At 36.0% G+C, this 23,189-nt stretch overlaps 1 protein-coding gene across 1 annotated transcript in view; it reads right to left on the bottom strand.

Moving 5' to 3' along the window:
- The window catches only part of ADAMTS18 (ADAM metallopeptidase with thrombospondin type 1 motif 18), a 129,915-nt gene that overhangs the window by 27,318 nt on the left and 79,408 nt on the right, over window positions 1-23,189 (bottom strand). Inside the window, 1 exon segment of the mRNA XM_051975103.1 lies at window positions 864-1,005. Coding sequence (XP_051831063.1) covers window positions 864-1,005 — 142 coding nt within the window.

Genomic DNA, 23,189 nt, shown 5'->3' with positions numbered 1-23,189 from the left:
GAAAATAAGTTGCCAATCTCTCGAGATACTAGTCTTCTGAAAATGGAGACGAACAGTGTAGGAAAACTGCCAATCTTAATACATGTTATACTCAATTTGACAGGTATGTTCTTCAAATCTAAATCCTATTGATTTCATAGAAACTCAGAACAATCACGGGCTCCAGGGATCCTTTAAACCAACATATAACTGAATAGGAAATCTGTCTTCCATCTTCAACAAAAATACATACAGATTCCAGTGAGAGGAAGCTCTCTATGAAGGCAGCCCATTCCCCTTAAATACGGCTCTAATTGTTAAGAATAGCTTCTTTATATTAATCCAAAATTTGACTCTCTGCAACTACTCTCCACTATTTCCAGTTCTCCCATCTGGGGCCAACCAAAACAACCAACATGGCTCATGCCCCTTCCCTTCTCCAGTCTTCATGTTTTCCTTCCATCCTTTTGTGGCATAGATGTCAATCCCTTATCTTTCTCTAGATTGGTTTCAGTTTAGCAATTCTTAAAATGTGGCACCTTGTACACAATACCCCAGCAATAGTATTTCTAGAGCAGCTAGCTATGCTGCTTTTTACCAGTGCTACATTTAAAGACTTTTCATCTTGGTAAGACAACATAGTGTCTTTTCAAGACAGTGCAGTCTTTTCAGTGTCAGAGCTTTTCAAGATCAGAGTGTCACTTCCAAACCAAAATGAGGCAACAGAGACCAAACTCTTGATCTTTTTATTGGATTTCTATACCAATAGAGTTCCTATGAAAGACCAGTTTTAACACTGGCTCATTTCACTCTGTCTAAAGAATTGATAGGAAGATGTAATTTTAAGAAGATTCAGGAAAAGATGAATTAGAAAATTTGTCTACCTCCTCCACAGGGGACTGAACAGTCCGAATGCACTATCTTCCATGTGTAGATATGCCCTTGTGTTACTGTCCGTGTTGGGCTCTTGACTTTGGGCAGGGTATATTTCCATGAGACTCCTGGATTTTTGCCTTGCATCAGAATCTGCAGAGGATTAGATGAAAGGAGAGGGATGAAGGACAAATGTTAAATATAGCCCTTAAATTTCCTTCAACATTTTAGACATGGCTACAAAACCCTGGAAGCTTCAAAGATGTTTTGTATTTTGGTTCAGAGAGCACAGATTCACAAAATTTAGGATTCTAAATTTGAAATTCAGATCTAGCATCTTCTAGTGACTTTAAAACACATATGATGAACATGTGATTTCAATTATTAAGAAGTATTACATGGTATTTCCCCAAAGCTTCTCATTATCATGTTATAATGATGATGATGATAATAATGATGATTAGAAATAAAGAGAAGGCACTATGATATCATGGAAAGTGTACTGTGTTGAAAGTGAATTGCTCTGGATTTGATCTGAATTCTACTATCTTTAAATTTGGGGTAAATTCCTTTCTTCAGGATCTGTTTCCTGAATTTTCCAAATGAGGGGTTTGGTCTCTTAATCCTAATAGTTTATACTATCATAGCATAGATTTACAAAGCAGTTAGGAAAAGAACTTCTAATTGATACAACTCAGGAGAGACTAGTTTTAGCTCCAGCTCTGCTACCAATTACTAGCAGTGAAATTTGAAAAAAGTGACTTCCCCCTCTTTGAGCCTCAGTTTCTTCCTAGCAAAATAATGTTGTGAAGGCAAACTCATGGTAATATAGCCTTAAACTATACTTTAATTGTGACTTGAGACTAATAACAAATAACGTTGTAGCTAAAAAAGTTATAAGTGTTTGTTCCCTCCTGTTTCCTACCACCTCTTAATTAGCATGTAAGTACCTCTTTTTTAATTCTCTTATTTTTGGGTTAGATTTCCATGATTAGAATGTAATTAGATTAGATTAGGATATGGACTCCCCCAAACAATGGGAGAAAAGGCCAGGCTGGGAGGATGGGGGCTTCTGCTTTCAAGATATTTAATCTTGGGTTTTACAGTTTTTACTTTGTACTCCTTTTACTGACAAATACCTTGTTAGATGGGAGATGCCCTTCTTGCAAAGTCATAATAAATCCTTTTTTGTTTTTTTCTTACTCTGAGAGTCTCTGATTGTTTTTGTGATTGATACTGTCCCACACAATGTATTGATCATCTTTAAGATCATTTCTCACTTTTAATCCTGTTACCTTCTTTGAGACAATTGATGGTACAGAAGCACTGGATCTTGAGTCAGGAAGACTTGCTTAGCTATATGATCCCGGGTAAGTCTCCATTTGCCTTAGTTTCCTCACTTGTAAAATGAAGATAATTATAACATCTACTTCCCAGGGAGTTTGTGAGTATCAAATGTGATATTATTTGTTTTTTTAAAAAGTGCTTAGCATAATGACTGGGAATCCTCCCAAGGTAAGTTGGGGTTTACTGGCTAGATTTTTTTTCTTAAGATTCATGCCTTAAACCAAAACCAGTTTGATTCTAATTGGCCACCAATACTTCCTAGGCTGATCCCCCTTTGGTCATTATTTGAGTCCTGATTGACTCAGATTGAATGTACATAGCAGTCATTTCTGCTTTGGCCAGAAACCCAAAGGGTCTTCCCCTATCAGATTTATTCATTCATTTATTTATTTAGATTTTTTTTTTTTTGGACTAAATGAAAGAGGAGATTTTTTGTCTCAATTGCTACCTAGCCTTAATCACTGAATGGGTATGGCTTAGGTCAAACTGAGACGTGTTGACAATAGCTTAAAAAGGTCAAGATCTCCCACTGTATCCAGGGTCATCTCTAGTATATCTGGTTACAGGATTCATATGGTTCTGGAAGGGAAAGTGAGGCAGGTGACCTTGCATAGCCCTCCCTCACTCAAATCCAATTCACTTATCATGGCATCACCTGGTGCTCTTATAGAAGGACCTCTGGGACATAAGTACTATAGAAATGCTTATTTCCCTTCCTTCCCTTATCTTATTATCCCATTTAATCCTTCCTATTATTCAGCTGAGTAAAATAAGTTTTAGAGAAAGGAGAATTGCCTAATATCACATGACCATTGAATGGCAGAGCTAAGTTTCTAATCTAGGGCTTTTGACTTTGTCTGATCTTTCCACCAGACTAAAAGAAGGATGTTTACACAGTATACAGAGTAGGAGATTGCAATATCCTGCCTACACTATGCAAGCATTGCCTTGGGTCTTAGCAGAGACTTTAGCAGGTCATAAATAAATATTTGCTTGCTAGTTCAATCAATCAATTAATCAACAAATATTTATAAAGTCCCTCATAGGTGCCAGGCGCTAGTTAGTTAACTAACTGAATAATCGCAACCCTAAGGCAAGTGTCTGATCAGTAACTTGAGAATCCTAAAGTATTAAACAATATATCTTTTCTAATAACTTGTGTCCTAAAACCTAGTATGTGAGGGATTTAATGGGGGAAAAAAAGGATGGCAGGGGATAGAGAAATAGGTAATGCATTTGGTTCAGCTCAGAGGCTATATTGAGAAAAGGTGAGAAAACCTAAGACAAATTCAATTGACATTGCTTATATAACAGTATCTTCTGTCTCTCCTTTTCCTCTTTTACTACTCCAACATTGTTCAGATTCAAATCTGAACAGAACTTGCTGTTTTCTCCTCTTAGGAGTTTTTGAACAGGGAACTCATTCAAGGACCAATCACTAGAGCTGAGGATGAATGTGTACCAAGGAGGTAAGGATGGTTTTGATTAGAAAAATAGAAATCATAGAATCCCTAAGAGATCATTTAGTCCTTCTGCTTGCTAAATAAATTGTCTCTATGACATTTCTGACAATGTTTCTCTTCTAGTCTTTACCTGAACAACTCCAATGAGGGGAAATTACTAGTTCCTGAGGCAGCCCTTTCCATTATTGCACAACTCATAATTGTGTCAAAATCACCTTTCTGCAACTCCCGCAAGACATTAACTTATAGTTCTACCTCCTAGGGCTAAGCAAAGCGAGTCTAATCCCATTTCCCCATAACAGTTTTTTAAATACCACAATTATGATTCTCTCCCTTCCCTGTCCCCCCCCCCCCCAAAAAAAAAAAAAAAAACAAAAAAAAAAAACATCTCTAGTTCCTTCAAATGGTTCTTGTATAGAATAACACTAGTGTCCCCACCAACCTGGCTAACCAATTCAGGGTAATGGTCTAACTTGTCAATGTCTTCTTAAAAACAGAGTGCCCAGAATTGAATACAGTGCCCTAGATGGGATCCAGCTGGGCAAAAGAGAGCAGGACAATTATAGATTAATAGGATTCTGAATTGGAAGGGATCTCATGGAAGAGTCTAACCCCTTCTTTTAAATATAAGATCATACCAAAGATCACATAGAAAATAGGTAGCAGAGCTATATTTAATTCAAAGTCTTCTCCAAATTCAGGATTCTTCCCACCATTCTTGGCTTCTTGTAGGCACTTTCCTTCCTTTAAGTTTTGGTCTTGTCTAAGTCATAGGGCACCTGTCTGTCCCCCATTAAAGAAGGTTGTGGTGCCCATTCTAAGAATATAACTCTAGGCACTACATTACTCCTTGACTACTATAAATAAACTTTAAAGCTTCCCACATCCATACTCTTTTTTATCTTTTGAAGTCTTACATGCTCTGAAATTCAATTCAAAGACTCTTCCCCAACCTCATCAGTTCCAAACATATTTTTTTTGTTTATGCCTTACTAATACACTCACATAATGTTCAGAAAAAGAAATACAAGGACAATCTCAAGGTCTCAAGAATTCTGGAATTAATTGCATGACATGGGAGATTGGCACAGGATTGCCAAGGATAGCATACTCTCATCACAGAAGGTGTTGTTCTCTATGAGCAAAGAGGAATTAAAGTAACTCAAAAGAAATATGAGATATGCAAATTTAAAGAATCCCCTCCAAATATTCACAAGACTATTTCCACTTGACCTGTGGTAAAGCATTTCTAGCTCGTATTGGTATGATTACAGTTGGACATATTGTAACTTGATTCTAACATAGTGATGTAATTTTGGTCCTCTTCAAGAATGGATAATAATCAATCAACCAACTAATGTACTAATCATGTTACTTTTATATGTATTTTCTCCTACTACTGGACTGTGAACTCTATGAAGAGGAAATTATTTCTTATTTAGAATAGTATGAGAATATTTAGTATGAGAGTATTTAGAATAGTAAGAGAATACTCTTATTTAGAGTAGTATGATGGAATCCAAGGGCTAGTGATCTAATACCAACACTTTTCCTTACCAATTGTTAAGACTGAGGAAATCATGCCATCTTATCCAAGCTGGTTTAGCTTAGGAGATTGGTCTAAATGATCTCTAAGTTTCTAAGCCTATAATCTTATGATGTTATCATTGATATTCATGGACATGAGAATGGGAAAGAAGTGTGGCCATATTGAGTAAAGCTGATACTGAAAGAAACAATAGAAAACATCTCAAATGCTATTTGTGAGTGGAATAGGTAAAGACAGGGCCTGGGAGATGCAAGGAAGAATCACATCAGCTAGTGGCTTCCTATTTTCTTTAGATATGATTGCTAAATAATAGATGCCAAATGCAATTGTTTCTAGTCTGACAGAAGAATGGAAATGATGTCAGTATCCTCTCAATCCTGATACTAAAAGGAAATGAATGCTTCAGTCATCCCATGGACCATCTGAGTACTATATTCAAAGAATATTCAAATAACCAGAGAAAGGCCTCCAGTATAGTGAATACAGAATCCTGATGTTCTTGGTGGATTTATGGGAAGGCAAAAACAAGAATAGGATGGGATGAAAAAGCTTGTGATCCCATTGAAGGGAACTTAACACCAACAGAGAACACAGAAACTTCAGTGAAGATAAAATTAGACAATATTTGAAAAGGATTTTGCAAACTTAAAGTATTAACTAGATATATTCTAGCTATTATCATTATCAAAATAAAGATGAAATGGTAAGATGGTGGGGTGGAAGTAGAACTCTCCTTGGCAATGTGAAAACCAGAGTTTGGGTCCCAGCTCTTTTACTATGTTTCTTTTTCTGTAAAGATAGAGCTGAAATGGAGATGGGCTTGTTAATCTTTTAAGAGTCACTTTATGCTTAGAGAGACTTACATGAATTGATGCTGAGTGAAATGAGCAGGACCAGGAGATCATTATATACTTCAACAACAATACTATATGATGATCAGTTCTGATGGATATGACCCTCTTCAACAATGAGATGAACCAAATCAGTTCCAATGGAGCAGTAATGAATTGAACCAGTTACACCCAGCGAAAGAACTCTGGGAGATGACTATGAACCACTACATAGAATTCCCAATCCCTCCATTTTTGTCCTCCTACATTTTTGATTTCCTTCACAGGTTAATTGTACACTATTTCAAAGTCCGAGTCTTTTTGTACAACAAAATAACTGTATGGACATGTATACATCTCTTGTATTTAACTTATATTTTAACATATTTAACATGTATTGGTCACCTACCATATGGGGCGGGGGGGGAAGGGAGGGGAACGAAAGGAAAAATTGGAACAAAGGGTTTTGCAATTGTCAATGCTGAAAAATTACCCATGCATATATCTTGTAAATAAAAAGCTATAATAATTTTAAAAAGATTCACTTCTAAATCTCATGACACCTGACTTCTTACCATACCAGAGAAATAGCTTTTTCTCTACTTGCAAAGTACCCAGAACACAGCAAGCATTTCATAAATGCTTATTCATTCATTCATTCATTCTTTCTTTCATTCATTCTACAGATGAGAGTATGTTTTCTATGGATGACTCCACTAAAACCCCAAATACCATGGTCAGAAATGGAAACCTTTTCAATCAGAGCTCTAATGTCTCAGCTAACTATCTGTGCCCCTTCTCAGAGCTTTTTTTTTCTTTCCTTTCTTTTTTTTTTTCCCCCAGAGCCCATTACTGCAACCAAATCATGCAGACATCCTAACCAAGCCATCTGTTTGGGTTAAGATAACATTTCATACATTTTGAATAAACATTATACTTTCCATATTTAGGATTTTCGCCATGTTTTGGTGACTGTTTTAATGCTCTATTAAGTAAAAACAGGCATTTCAGAGACTTTACATATAATTGAACATGAATTTCCACAGAAGTATTACATTCACAGCATATTCGTTATGGGAGTTAACATGTCACTTCATTTCCCTTATAAATTGAAGATGTATGATAAATTCAGCTGTAGACAAATCCAGGGTAAGCCCCAACCTTTTCCTTCCCCCCCTCCGACCAACAGGGCTGACTTACAGGAATTACAATCAAGCTGAGGAGAAGAAAGGGGGGTAGGAAGGGCTCAACAAGCCTGTACCGTATTACAGAATCACAGCCCTACTTCTTCTGCCTGATTTGAACCATTCTATCCATTGACAAAGGAAGGGGAAATAGGGATGATTTGTGAGAATTAGACTCTTAATGACTCAGCCTTAACATGGAGAGGCCAAAGGGGTGACAATACAGACAAAAAAATCTAAAATGACTTTAGGCTGTATTATTAAAAACATGTAGAGTAGAGAAGAAACAGTTCTATATTTAGTTCTCAAACCTTTTCAGTCCAGCCTCTAAAACATCTATCATACTCATCCTCTTATCTCCATTCACTGCCACCACGCTAGTTCATCACATCTCATTGAATTGTAACATCTTAGCTGGTATCCCTGGCTCCAATCTCTCTTACTTTAGTCTAACCTTAATATCAGTGGAAGTTTCACCATACTTCTGCTACGAAATGTATAATTTTTTTATCTCAATTATGAATTATAAAGTCTTGCACATGTATTCAATCAGTTTCTCAACAAACATTTATTAAACACCTTCATTATGCACTATGATACAGCTGGGGAAGGTAGTTCAGAAAACCATAGTCTTTCTGCTAGGAAATAGACAAAATTCATGGATTTCCCCCAATCATTCAATGAGGAAAGGGCAGGGGTAGTAGAAGATTATCAATATCAACAGATCTAGGACAGCATAGTTACAGCTCCTTCCCCCACAAAGGGTTCATGGGAAACCCAGGCATCAGAATCCTCATGGTGGGACCATGATCCTGGTAGATGCAAGGTGAGAGACTGTGCATCTTGGGCTCACTAGAATGCATTTGTAGAGAAACCATTTAACATCTAATCTTTTTTCTTTCAATTAAAACATTTTTTTCCTAGGTCCTATGTATTGCAGTCACTGATTCCAGAATCAGAGGCCTTGGATTCAAGTCCTCCCTCGGATTTTTAGTACTTATAACTTTGACAGGAATAACCTCCCTGGGTTTTTGTTGCCTTGGTTTCCCCTGAAATCCCTTTCAGCACTACTCTATGATTCTCAGTTATTTAGGAGAGACATTTCGCCAGGATTTGTAAATTATGTCTGTTATCTATGGATCAAACATGGATAGACTCATCATCAGAGGGTTAATAACCAAAGAGGACTTTTTAAGGTGGGAATCTATTAAAAGCAATGATTTGTATAGGTAGAGAGAGGCCCCTTTCCATAAGGAAACCACAGATCTTTGAAGTACAGACATAATTGTAACTCTAAGAACTTGGTCCCTTATGTCTTCTTTTACTGTGGCCTCCCAAAGGCTGTTGGGGCACTTTAGTAGGTTATACGACTCCATGAAAGCTCCCAGCAACCAAAAGGATATCATCTGTAATTTGAGTAACTTTCTAGCTAAGCACTGAGAAAGAGACTTTTGATAGAAGATTGGACATCCGAGTTGAACATCTTTTTAGCCACAGCAACTTATAAAGGCCATATACTAAAACATGGAAGTCAAAGAACTGTATTAACAGAACCTTGAAGTTGTAACATATAATTGTAAACATATAAATGTGAAGTATTATTATCAGTCTAAGCATGAGCTAGTCTAATCTTAGAGGAGAAAATTGAGGTCCATGATCATCACTGAACCAATTAAACAAACATTTATTAACTGCAAAGTTTTATGAGCTAAGCATAGGAGATATGATAAAATTAAAAGTCCTTCCCTCAAGAAACATATATTCTCTTTCCATATATATAATTAAAACAATTCTTCTTTCAAAAAAAAAAAACTATCAATGAAGTAGCTACTTAACTATCAACTACAGTTCAAAAACAATGTAAAAAATTGGATGAATAAAATAGAAAATATCAAAAGAGAATGATATTTAAATAACAGCCACTCATGTTTCTAGGGTACTTTTCAATTTACAAAGTAAACTGTTCAAGAGTGTCAAAAGTAATTCTACAACTTCTTGGTCTATAAGACTGGACCATCATCTACTGAAACTTTGCCTCCTAAACCCTACAAGAGTTATTTAACCATTTCAGTCTTGTCAGATTCTCCATGACCTCATTTGAGGTTTCCTTGATAAAGATACTAGAATGATTTGCTGTTTTCTTCTCTAGGTCATTTTACAGATGAGAAAACTGAGGCAAACAGGGTTAAGTGACTTGTCCAGGGTCCTGAATGTGAGTTTCTCAGGCCAGATATGAACTCAGGAAGATGAGTTTTCTTGATTGTATGTCTGGCTTTCAATCCACTGCACCAACTACTAATGCAAGAGTTTAAAGTAGTATTCTTCTGTCTTTAAATCTTGAGCTGACTCACAGATCTCTACTCTATGTCTCCTTTTTTTCTATGGGCTTTACAATTTCTTGTCCCTATTCAACTGTCTTGGGCATAATAATAAAAAGTGGTATCCACATAGTGCTTAGGAATTACTGTTCCCATTTTACAGAAGAGGAAACTGAGAAGTAAAACTAGTAAATTTCAGTTAAACTAGTAAATATCCAAACCTACATCCAAGTTAACATTCTTTTCACACAGTCTCTCCTAATAAATGAATGAAAAAGCATTTTAAAAATGCTTCCTATGAAGCAACTAGGTGGCTCAGTGGGTAGAGCACTGAGTGGGGAGTCAGGAAGGTCTGAATTCAAATCTGGCCTCACACTCTAGCTGTGTGATCATGAGTAAATCACTTAATCTCTGTTTGCCTTGGTGGCAGCTAGGTGGCTCAGTGGATGAAGTGGAGTCAGGAAGATCTAAATTCAAATCTAGTCTCAAGACACTTACGAGCTGTGTGATCCTCAGCAAGTCAATTAATCTCTTTTTGACTTAATCCATTCGAGAAGGAAATGGTATTTTTATTAAGAAAACCCCATACCAACTCATGAAGAGTCAGACATTTCAGAGTCTGAAATGAAGGAACAATAATAAGGGATTATTATTATTATTATGTGCCCAACACTATCTTAAATCCTGGCAACAACCCCCCCCCAAAAAAAAAACTGAGATATTTTTTGTTCTCAAGGTGCACACACTCTTAAGTTAGAGAACATATATCTAAAATAAGTTTTATTCTTAGTAAATCTAACTTAGAAAATGATAAATTAATCCTCATCTTCCAACCAAATGTAAGTGATCTGCCTCAATCATTTTTGATCTGTTTGTTCCTTTTTTTTTTTTTTTATTCTTTACCCAGCTTGCCCCACTTCATGCTTTTCCATTTCCCTTTTTGGTTTTCTTTCATAGGTGTCAACCCTCTCTTTTCAGAAGGAGGTAGAATTTAAACTCGCTCCTTTGTCTCCTCCCACTACAAGTCCCTCAGGTAGAATTCATGGATCTGGGGATTGAGCAATATGTTTAACTGGCCTCTTAAGCTTACCAAGAACACCCTGACAGGTCACTTTCTAATGTGCAGTCAATAAGTGACTGTTTATTCACTAATATTTACCCCCAAATTTCTAGTGCACTACTAACTTAACAGTACTACTCAATAGTCTTGTCTCTAAGACTTGAGAGCTGGAATATAAAAGGGACAAAGATATCACTGTGCAGTGGTGAAAGAGTAGATGACCTAGGTTCAAGTGCTGCTTCTGCTACTTTCGAAGGTCACCTTTCCCTCTCAGTTACAGTTTTCTCCCCTGAAGGGAGCTGACCCTCAAAGTTTCTACATGCTCTAAATCCTATAATCTGCACATACATGTATATAGATCTATTTTAACATTCACATATATACATATGTGTATATCTAAGCATAAATATAACAAACTGGTTATCCAACTATATGTCGTAGGCTGGACTACAGGAATTTTCATAAGTTAAAATTTTTCTCAAGTGTTAGGCCATCTATCAGGAATCCCTCTTCCATCTGGACACTGCCCAGCTTTCTTCTATCTTCTGGATGAGATGGTTTCTGGGCTCTTTTAGCCTTCCGTAAATGGTTTTATATCAGTTCAACTTTTGCAAGAAACACCAATGATATTAACCATAAAAATCAATGATTTTCTGTCACTCTATGATTGGAAAAGTGCTTTCCTCACAGCAATCTTGTAAAGTAGATGGTACAAGCATGATTCCCCACGTTGCAGGCAAAGAAACCAAGGCTCTTAGAGGTGAAGGTATTAATTATACAATTAGCTACACCCAAAGAAACAACACTGGGAGATGAATATAAACTGCTTGCATTTTTGTTTTTCTTCCCGGATTATTTATACCTTCTGAATTCAATTCTCTCTGTGCAAAAAGAAAACTGTTCGGTTCTGCACACATACATTGTATCCAGGATATACTGTAACCTATTCAACATGTAAAGGACTGCTTGCCATCTGGGGAGGGAGTGGAGGGAGGGAGGGGAAAAATCGGAACAGAAGTGAATGCAAGGGATAATGCTGTAAAAAATTACCCTGGCATGAGTTCTAGCAATAAAAAGTTATTTTTTTTTAAAAAGAGACTTATAACAACATTAATGTACAGATGTGGAAACTAAGTCACAGATTATATCCTACCTATTTGTGCCTACCAGGTAATACGTTTCAGATTGAGATTTGAACCAATTTATACCTTCTGAATCCAATTCTCCCTACGCAACAAGAGAACTGTTCGGTTCTGCAAACATATATTGTATCTAGGATATACTGCAACATATCCAACATATAAAGGACTGCTTGCCATCTAGGGGAGGGGGTGGAGGGAGGGAGGGGAAAAAAAATCGGAACAGAAATGAGTGTAAATATAATGTAATTATTAAATAAAAAAATTTAATTAAAAAAAAAAGAGATTTGAACCAGATCTGAATTTCAGGTCTAGAACTGTCCACTATATATGTGTATGCAAATAAGGATAAATACATAATGTAAAATGAAAAAATATATACAATTAACATGTCTGAAGTAGCATTTAGACCTGAGTTGGCTAGCTCCAAATAATAATAATAATAATAAAACAGCTAACATTTATATAGTGTTTACTATGGGACAAGCATAGTGTTAAATACTCTACAATTATTCTTTTATTTAATTTTTTATTTATTTAATTTATTTAATCATTACAATGATCCTGGGATATGTATTATTATCATCCCCATTTTACAGATGAGGAAACACACATATGGAAGTTAAGTGACTTAAAGTCACACAGCAGTAGGATCACATTTTCCTAACTGCAAACCTGCTATTCTATCCACCGCTCAACTTGGCTGCCCTCCAACCCATCCATCCATCCCAAGTCCCTCAGTATAATTGTCTTTTTCCATTTCCTATTTTTGGCATGGATGGTTCACTTGAAGAAGCCAGGTGAAAACTGTTGTAGCTGTATGCAGTTGTATTCTTATCCTTATTTCCCCTTCTAACTTGATAGTGATTTTGGCATCTTTTCTATGTTGTTGATGATGTGACTACATATATAAAATTAAGTCTTACTGTATGGTCCATGGGGTCACAAAGAATTGGACATGACTGAACAACAACAAAGTATATATATATATATATATATATATATATATATATATATATATATATATATATATACTATATGTTTGGATATATACACACATTTTCCCCCTTAACCCTAAGAAGGCAAGGGAATGTTGGATTTTTATCTTTTTATCCCTAGCATGTGACCCCTTGCCCAGCCCACAGTAGTTGCTGAATAAATGTTGACTGATCAATGCAGGGTACAGATGGGTTACTCATGAGAGCAATTTTCATGAGCCTTATGATGGTCACACATCAATGATCCCCTAGTCACTCCCTCTCTGTGAAGCCATAGTCAATTTCATTTTATGTGATTTTCTTTACTGCTTGCCATAACCAGAACCTCTTCTTTCTTTCTTCTGGAGGACAGTCCTTATGGTATATAGGGTTAAGTCCTCTGAGTAGTTTTCAAATCCTTGGTCTCTTCCTTTACCCAAACTGAGTTTCATTTTCTAGTAATATGGGTTTACCATTCTCCCTTGTGTCCATTTTTATACTGACCACTGAAGCAGATGCTGACTTGGATTGAAGATTCTGTCAGATTCTTCCTACAATTTCTCTCATTTAATCCTGGGTAAAAGATTGATACATTCATTGCAACTGTCTTCCTATTAGACTTTATGTTTATTATGGATAATGCTAGATGAGATGACAAAGCTTCCAGGAAAAATATGTTTCTTACTGTCTTTGGAGACACAATGAAACCGATCCCACTGATCCTATGTTGCACAAAATGTGTCAGAGTTGAGAGGAAACAGCTGAATGTGGGAGCATTTAAAGCAACATGTGAAAGCATGTTAGAACATTTAAAATAACTTAAGCAAAGTGGTATGATGGAAAGAGTACCAGACTAATTCTCAGAAGCCCTAGGTTTTAAATCCTGTGAATTATGTCACTGTGAGCAAATCAGTTAATTTCTCCAAATCTCCATTTCTCTATCTTTCAAATGGGATACTATGGGGTTATCACCAGCAGATTGATACTTAAACCAAAAGCATGATGAAAATGTGAGCTGTTATTATAATGACAACAGTTCTAAGAACAGGCTCCAACCCTCCTGGTACTCTTCTTCATATACAGCACTTTATTTCCTATATCGCTGGCTTTGTCTCCAATGCCTGGAGTGTCCTTCTCTGCTCCTGAGAGAACCTTTAAGGTTCATCTCAACTGCCACTTTCTGCATGCAGCTTTTCCTTATCTCTACCCCAAAGACTAGTGTCTTCCCCCTAAATTCTATTGTATATATGTATCATATATTATATATTCACACCTATGTGTCTCTATGTATGTTCATATATATATATATGTATGGACATTGTACAATGTACATGCACATTGTTCATTTATGTGTATATTTGTGTATGCACATATATTGATGTGCATGTATGTATAAATGCATATATGTACATACATACTCAGTGGAGAAAGCACTTGGTCTGGAGTCAGAAAGACCTTAGATATTTATTAGCTATGTGATCTTAAGTAGGTCATTTAATCTGTTTGTCCTAATCTACTGGAAAAGGAAATGGCAAAACAACTCCACTATCTTTATCAAGAAAATCCCATGGTTCATGGGGTCACAACTAGTCACACTTGACTGAATAATAACAAAATATATATACATACACATGTTTTTCTAGCATATATTCACATATATAATGCATTTTCCTAGTCTATACAAATACATACATACATATATTTATATATATATGTATATACATATATATGTGTATATATATATATATATATATACATACACACACATTTTTCTTCCTAGCAAGATTGTAGGAACTTTTATCTTTTTATCCACAGTATGTAACTCAGTACACAGTAGGTTCTGAATTAAATGTTGATTGACTGATATAGGATACAACATTTGGATATTGCTGAGAACAATATTCATGAGCCTTGTCACTATTGTCCCATGGCCACTTGACATAGATTTGAAGTTGGAACTTCATTAGTTTCTGGTCACCTGCATGACCTTGGCCAGGTTCACTTTCCTGAGTCTCAGTTTCCCTATCTGTATAATGATGTATTTGGACATTCTAAAGACACCTCCAGCTCTAAATCCTATGATCCTGATTTATTTGCAGAATTAATTCAAGAAAATCCATCTTCCCCCATCAAGAAGAACTGCATGTAAGAACAGAACTTCCTACTAATACATTTTGAAACGTATCCCAACAAAACCATTTCTGAACAGTCTCACTCTAAATGTGGAATATTGCAACTGAGTTATTCAGCAGACACATCCAGAAAGAGCTCCAGGGACTCTGTCTACTTAACTGGATGCAAGCCAGAGAATGTCCAGCCCACTGGCATTTGCTCCCAAGTCTACAGCTGGCAGACAGCCCTGTAAATGTTTCCAGGCCCTCAGGAGAGCTGGTTAATGTCTCCCTTTCACACACGAGCCACCTGACTTCAGACGCAACCCTTAGCTGTTCTGACTGCGGGGCACAGAATTATAAAATTTACAGCTTCTTCAGGCTGAAAACCACAGGCTGGGCTGGAATCTCCCAGCCCCATTCAGCAGGGAGGGAGCGTAGGCCTGGCTCTGAGCCCATGGAGTTAAAACAATGGATAAGCAGAATCCTCTGGAGGAAATCACTCCTGTTCTTCTGCTGCTCGTTTTAATGTGAATGTTAAAACAATATATTTTTGAAACTCAGGAGTAGATTAAGATACTCTGGGGAGTCTTGGCACTAAGATTGCGGGTGTTTCTCTTCATTGTTTATAATATTTGGAGGGGGAAAGAAACAAAACTCTGGTATCATATTGAAGAACTTTTTTGAGAGTTACAACACTTTTTTTAATGGAAAACAGGCTCATCATTCTATTACTTTATTTATATTTTATTAAAAAAAGTTTCACTTAAAGAGGCAGCACAGTGTAGATTAATGGCTTTGGAAGTTAGAGGATCTGGATTCAAATCTTATCTTTAATTTTTTTTTTGCATTCATTCATTCCTTTATAAAACTTTAAATATTTATGGTTTATAGAGTACTGTGCTTTTAACTGAGATAGATACAGAACTTAGGTAATTTAATCAACTCAACAAACTTAAGATGATTACTATGTGCAAGACACCTGATGGGACAGTAGATATAGTGACAGGCCTGAGTTCGAAATGTACTTTAGTTATTTACTAGGCTATGTAAGCCTGAGTAAGTTGCTTAATCCTGATTGTCTCAGTTTCCTCATCTATAAAATCAGCAGGTCAATGAAATCACAAGAAACCCCCAAAAGCATTTTAAAGATATGGACAAGTAAAGACATCTGCAAGGAACTATAATAGGTATGGGAGACAGACACATATTTTAAAAATCAGACCCCACACTCAAGGAGGTGATATTCTATGGAATGATATAATCTATGCAATAATAAGACAGTGTCCCTAATTCTATGTAACTCACAGTGTAATAAGGGAATATGATTAAAGTGCAGAGAACTATGATATGTTAAGGACCTGTGATTTCATTGGTTTGAAGCTCATCTGTAACTTTTACCTATAGAAAAGAGAAGACAAAAATTCATCTAGGGGAAGAACAAAAAGTCAGGAATATCAAAGATATTAATGAAAAAAATGCAAAGGAAGGTATACCAAATCTAAAACTGTCTTATAAAGCAGCAGACATCAAGACCATTTGGTACTGGCTAAGAAATAAGAGTAGTAGATCAGTGGAATATGTTAGATACACAAGACACAATAGTCAGTGACAACAGTAATCTACTGTTTGACAAACCCCAAAACTCCAACTTCTGGAACAAGTACTTCACAAAAACTTCTGGGAAAACATGAAACATGAAAATATTATGGCAGATACTAAGCATAGATTAATATCTCATACCACATGCCAAAATAAGGTCAAAATGGGTACATGATTTAGACATAAAAGGTGATGCCATGAGCAAATTTGGAGAGCAAGGAATAGTTTACCTGTCAGATCTATGGAGAAGAGAAGAATTTATAACCAAACAAGAGAGAACATTATGAAATACAAAATAGATAATTTGGATTACATTAAATTTCAAAAGTTTTGCACAAAGCAAGATTAAGAAAGCTGGGAAACAATTTTTAGAACTGAAGGTTTAGATAAAGGTTTCATTATATATATATATATATATATATATATATATATATATATATATATATATATATATATATGAAAACTATATCAAATTAAAAAATACAAGTCATTCCCCAACTGATAAATGGTCAAAGAATATAAACATTCAGTTTTCAGATGAAACTTCTCCTCTAAAATGCTCTAAATCAATACTGATTAAAGAAATAAAAACAATTCTGAGGTACCATCTCACATGTAAAAGATTAGTTAATATGACAAAAAAAAAGAGAAAATGACAAATGTTGAAGAAGATATGAGAAAATTGGAACACTAATTCATTGTTGGTGGAGTTGTGAACTGATCTGAAAAGTAATCCAAAACAATTCCCAAAGGGCTATAAAATTATTCATATCCCCTTTGATCCAGAAATATCATACATTACTAAGTCTAGATTCCAAAGAGATCATAAAAAAGGGAAAGGATCTACTTGTACAAAAATAATCATAGCAGTTCTTTTTGTAGTGGTAAAAAATCGAAAACTGAATAGATGCCTAGGGGAAATGGCTGAACAAATTATGACATGTGGATCTAATGGAATACTATTAAAAGAAATGATGAGCAAGCAGATTTCAGGAAAACATGGAAAGAGTTATATGAACTGATGATGAGTGAAGTGGGCAAACCCAGAAGAACATTGTATACCATAACAGCAACATTTTGTGATTATCAACTATGATAGACTTAGTAATACAATGAAAACTTTGCAAAACAAGTTAGTAATCCAATGATCCAAGACAATTCCAAAAGATTCATGTTGGAAAATGCTATTCACATCCAGAGAAAGAACTGTGGAGTCTGAATATAGATCAAAGCATACTGTTTTCATTTTTTTGCTGTTTTTTCTTTCTCATGTTTTTTTCTTTTTTCTTTTGTTCTGATTCTTTTTTCACAGCATGCCCAATGTGGAAATGTGTTTAATATAATCATATATATATTAAATATATCATATTAAATTGTACATGCATAATCTATATCAGATTGCTTGCTATCTTGGGGAGGGGGGAGAAGAGGAAGGAAGGGGAAAAATTTGAATTCAAATATCTTAAAAGTGAATGTTGAAAACTGCCTTTATATGTAACTGGGGGGAAATACTATTAAGTGAAAATTAAATTAAAAAATTTAAAAAGTAATTAAAGCAAAAAATATATTTTATAAAACATATCAAAGTTGAGATGACTTTAAGTTTACTTGTTTGTGATTATATAGATATGGCTTTAGCCATATGGGTGACTACCATAGATATAAGGAAAGGAGAGCTGAAGTAGGAATAAGAAGGGCTGAATTCAAGTCCTAACTTTACCATTAACCAAATATATGACCTGAAGGAAGTGCTTTATATTCTATAAATTATATTTTATATGCTGGCCTTTCCATTTGGAATGCTACAGTGGGTTCATGGATTCACTGTCATTGACATTCATTCCACTGCCATCCCCATCCATGGATTCATCTCCATGTCTCCCCATAAAGCTCTAGATAAGCTAATAGAAACCTTGCTTTCTGGATTTCAGTGCCACACTCAAAGTATCCAACTACAATACATTCTTTGAGTGTATGATGGGAATGTCCTCTTCTGGTTCTCCATGTTCATGATGAGGTTTCTGCATTTCCCCTCAAAATGTCCTCATTTTGACTTCTCCATCATTTCCCCAGAAACCTCATCTGAAACCTCATTATCATGAAAAAATGGTGCCAGTCTTGGTACTCACTTCTTATCAGTTCCCTCTATACCAATGATTGGAGGGAAGACCAATGAACTCCTCCCAAAACCTCCATTTAAGGAGGGCACCTAGCTCAGTCACCTCTTTATTTCCTTCCTTACTGCAATGTTTATTGACTGAATGATTTTGTTCCACTTTTCATATATGTCATCCCCAGAAATAGTTACCATAAAACTTATCAATCAAATTATATGTCTTCTTTCAGGTTCTCCTCTGATGTCTTGAAATGTAGAGATAACCCTGGATTTTAAAAGGCCCCAGAAAGTGGGAAAGACTGACCTCTTCATTCCCAATTGCTCTCTCAGATGACCTTATCTCCTAGTTTACAAGGATAAATGCCATCCAAAGTGAACTACTACCCGTCTATTCATCCATAACTCAAGATCCCTCCACAACTTCACCCATCATCTCTAATTTTGAACTAGAGTCAAAGAACAAAGCAGTTCTTCTCTTTGCAGATGCTAAATCTTTTACTTGTGTTTATTCATCTTAGGAATCAGTCTCCAATAAGAACATTGTTGAGTCAGTGTGGGAACGTGTGTTTAAACTCTATACAACTTCTGGGTGCCAATGCAAATCATTTAATATCTCTATGCCTCAATTTGCTCCTAGGTAAAATTTTGGGGATAAACAAGCTGGCCTTGAAATTCTTTCTATGATCCTTTAAAAGAGTAGGAATGACCACAAAACTCCATAAAAGTCACAGAATATTTGAGCTAGAAAAGACCTTTAAAATCACTTCATCTAATTCCATAATTTTATAAATAGGTAAATAGGCTCAGGGAGATGAAGTAGTCATTAAATTAGTTAGAAGCTGATCCTGGATTCTAATCATAGTCTTCTAATCTCAAATGCTATTTTCTCTGAGGATCACCCTAAATATTTGTGGAGTTCAGCCTCAGATGGTTGGGGACCAAGGTATGAATAATTTTTAACCAAAACCACTCATGAAACTATCTACTAGGCATGTCAGGCTGAGATCTGTGAACAAAGCCCCTCCTGAAAAAATCAGAATCTTTGATATACTGAAGTACATTATGAATTATTAACTGAACATTGCCCAGAGAGGCAATGCATGCAAAATGGTCATGGTTGGGATTAATTTTATGGGAGAAAATATACATACAAATAAAAACAAAATTATTTCAGGGGGGCACTAGTCACTTGGAGGACTCAGTAAAGATGTCATGCAGGAACACACATTTGTGGTCTTGTCCTGTACCAAAGATTTAGTCACATTTTCATCCTCTAAATAGTTTATGTAATTAGAATCAAAGAATGGCAGAAGCAAGGCGGGGCATGGAACCCAAAACACAACAGTAACCTCCTTGTTCCTCACACACACATTTCATTTCCTGACTCCCATGTCAAATCTGAGAAGACCCTTAGAATAGAAGATATAAACTATCATCCTTGGAAGTGTCAAAGCTGGAATGGTCCCTGGATATAATGTATTCCAACCCCCTTTCTTTTCACAGGAAGCAAATGAGGGATAGGAATCAGATAAAACTAGTGACAAATCTCAGACTCCACTCTAAATTTCCAGTCTCATAGCCCAGGGTTACTTCCCCTTTACTGTACTCCCAGACATTCCATCTTCCCCAAAACTTACTTTTCTATGCCATTTTTTGAACTTAAGAATTCTTCTTAGCTGTTCATTAGTGAATTGGATCAACCTTTTTTTTTTTAATGAGTTAAACATTTTTTTTAATTTTACCTAAGATAGAAAAGGGTTTAACATGTGAAATATACTGGAGGAGGAAAGGGGAGGCAAGAGAGCAACACTAATTAATAAATACAAGAGATTGGATTTCAGTAATAGAACAGCAAGCCTTGCTATCGTCACATCGTTCGTGCTATTTATCAGACAGGCATCCAGTTACTTTATAATGGAACACTCACAGTCAATTTCCTGGCCATCAGCTCACACCTGGAGACAGTCTTGATAAAGAAATTGGCATTCATAGGATCATTTATCGTGGCCCTTACAAGAGGCCACGTATTCTCAAGCCACAGAAGGATGTCCTTCTTCCCAAATGAACCTTCCAGCTAAACTTAAAACCAGTCTGGATCTCTGCATGACCAATCTGATCCCAAACAATGGTTTGCATGTTACTTGAACAAAGAACAAAGTCAACGACCTTAAATTACCTTCATGTCTCTAAAGGGGAAGGCATTAAGCTCTCAAATGGACTCAGATTCCTTACGTCTCCACTTAAGAAGACATGACAGTTTTACCAGAATCATATAGAAAATTAACTCCCAATCCTAGGGGATATTATCCCTTATCATGTTCCCATGGGTTTGAAATTTATCTCCTTACCTGTCCTCAGCCTTCTGGGTATGGGGATATATATATAAAAATTTGAGGTTCAACTAGCAAAAACACATAATGATAATTGAACTTTCATTGTTGTCATTGCTGTGGGTTAGTGAAATAAATTTCAGAGTCTTTTAACCTAACATTCAAGGCCCTCCAAAATCAAATGTTAAAACCCATTTTTCCACATATCTCAAATTGTCCATCCTTGCATACTTCAACTAAACCTGACTACTCATATTTCCCCTGGACACATCTCTAAATAGTAGAACCCTGGACATGAGGATTGGAAGAGATCTAACAGATCACTAATTCAACCCCTTCATTTTTCAATAGAAGAAAATTAACACTTAGACCAGGTACCTAGGTCAAGGATGCATCAAATAAGGGGCAGAGTAAAGATTTAAACCCAGACCTTTGGACTTCAAATTCCACGTTCCTTTCACTCCATCATGTTATCCATTCCACTCACCCATTTACGAGAATCACAAAATCTTAATGCTAGCTTCTGTGTCTACTGAGTCCAACCTGTACATGAGAAGGAATCTTTTTAACATCCTAACAAGTGGTCATCCAGCCTCCACTTGGAGAGTACTGGGTAAAGATCACACACCACGCCTCAAAGCATTGGTCAGCAAGTATTCATTAAATACTTAATATATTCTAGAGGCAGTTAAGTGGTGCAGTGGATAGAGATGCAGGCCTGGAGTCAGAAGGACTTGAGTTCAAATCTAGCCACAGCTAGTATGACCCTGGGCAAATCACTTAACCCTGCTTGTCTCAGTGGAGACGGAAATGGCAAACCATTTCAGTATCTTTGTCAAGAAAACCCTTAAAGGTTCACTCTCCTCATGGAGATTCAGACATGACTGAAGTGACTTAATGACATATGTCAGGTATTATGGATATAAAGAAAAGCAAAAACACAGTCCCTGCCCTCAAAGAGCACTCATTCTAATGAGCAAACAGCATGTTAAAAACTGTATTTAGAAGATTATATGAATGTAAATGAAAGGTAATCCCTTGGAGAGGAAAATATTATGAGGCAGACAAGAAGGAGATTAGACAAGGGCCTCCTGTAGAAATCAGACTCTAATATAAGTTTTATTCATTAGTTTTTTTTGTAATATATCATAGATGTTTGATATGGTAGCACAGGTAGGATCGATCAGAGCCTGGCACACAATCAGTGCTTAATAAATATTTGTAGATTAATTTGTTGAAATGTGTCTCTTCACAACTTCTCTTCAGTACTTCCAGTTCTGTCCTCTGGAGCTAAACAGGACAAATCTGATCCCCCCTGTACAATGTTCAGCTATTATTTGCTTATTATAAAATCTTTCTCTTCTCCAGCCTAAACATGCTCAATTTCTCCAGCCATTCCTTATGTGGTACCTACTCCAGTCCACTTACCATCTCCATCATACTCCTCTTATTGGACTCAAGTTTTTCAGTGTACATCCAATGCTCAAAAGTGATTGTTCTATTCCTGCTACAGTCTCAATGGAACAGGAGATGGTGAGAATCATGGATTCTCTCAGGACAGGAAGAGAACTCTTAAGCTATCCAGCCCAACTTGTATCTAAAGACAATTCATTTTGTTAAGCCAGATAGTTTGTAGAAAGAGTATTAGATCTGGAGTCTGAGGACCTGAATTCAAATCTTGGTATTGACATTTTCGATCTATGTAGCCATCTGTAAGTTAGTCATTCCCTTTGGAACTCAATTTTTACATTATAAAATGAGGGCTTGGGACCATATTAACCACAAATAATAGTTACTGTTTATATAATGTCTATGTGTCAAGTATCTTGCCAAGGACTTCACAAAATATTATCTCATTTGATCCCATCAATCCTGGGAGGTAGGTGCTATTATTATACCCATTTTACAGATAAAGAAATTGAGGCATGAGAAGTTAAGTGATTTGTCCAGGGCCACATATCTAGTAAGTGTAAAATATCTGAGGCCAAATTTGAACTCAGGTCCTCTTGACTCCAGGCGCAATGCTCTATCTACTGTGACACCTAGTAGTCCATCTTTTCAACTCTAAATTTATGATCTTTTCCCCTGAATTGGAACAAATATATTAGAGCTAAGAGGAATCTCATAAAGTGTTTAGCATTTCTCTTACATGTTTATTAGGTATCATGTATTATAACTATTAAATTATTAAATTTACTTGTAGTACTTAAATCTCTTCACAATTTGACTTCAAATTACTTCCCTGATCCTCTTCTCCATGCACACTTGACCTTATTACTTTTCTTCATCAATGATCCTCCACCTTCCATCT

This window comes from Antechinus flavipes, chromosome 2, assembly GCF_016432865.1.
Source record: "Antechinus flavipes isolate AdamAnt ecotype Samford, QLD, Australia chromosome 2, AdamAnt_v2, whole genome shotgun sequence".
In the NCBI taxonomy this organism is placed as follows: domain Eukaryota; kingdom Metazoa; phylum Chordata; class Mammalia; order Dasyuromorphia; family Dasyuridae; genus Antechinus; species Antechinus flavipes.
The sequence above is the reverse complement of the archived record's forward strand: the minus strand, read 5'-3'. Positions and strand labels throughout refer to the sequence as shown.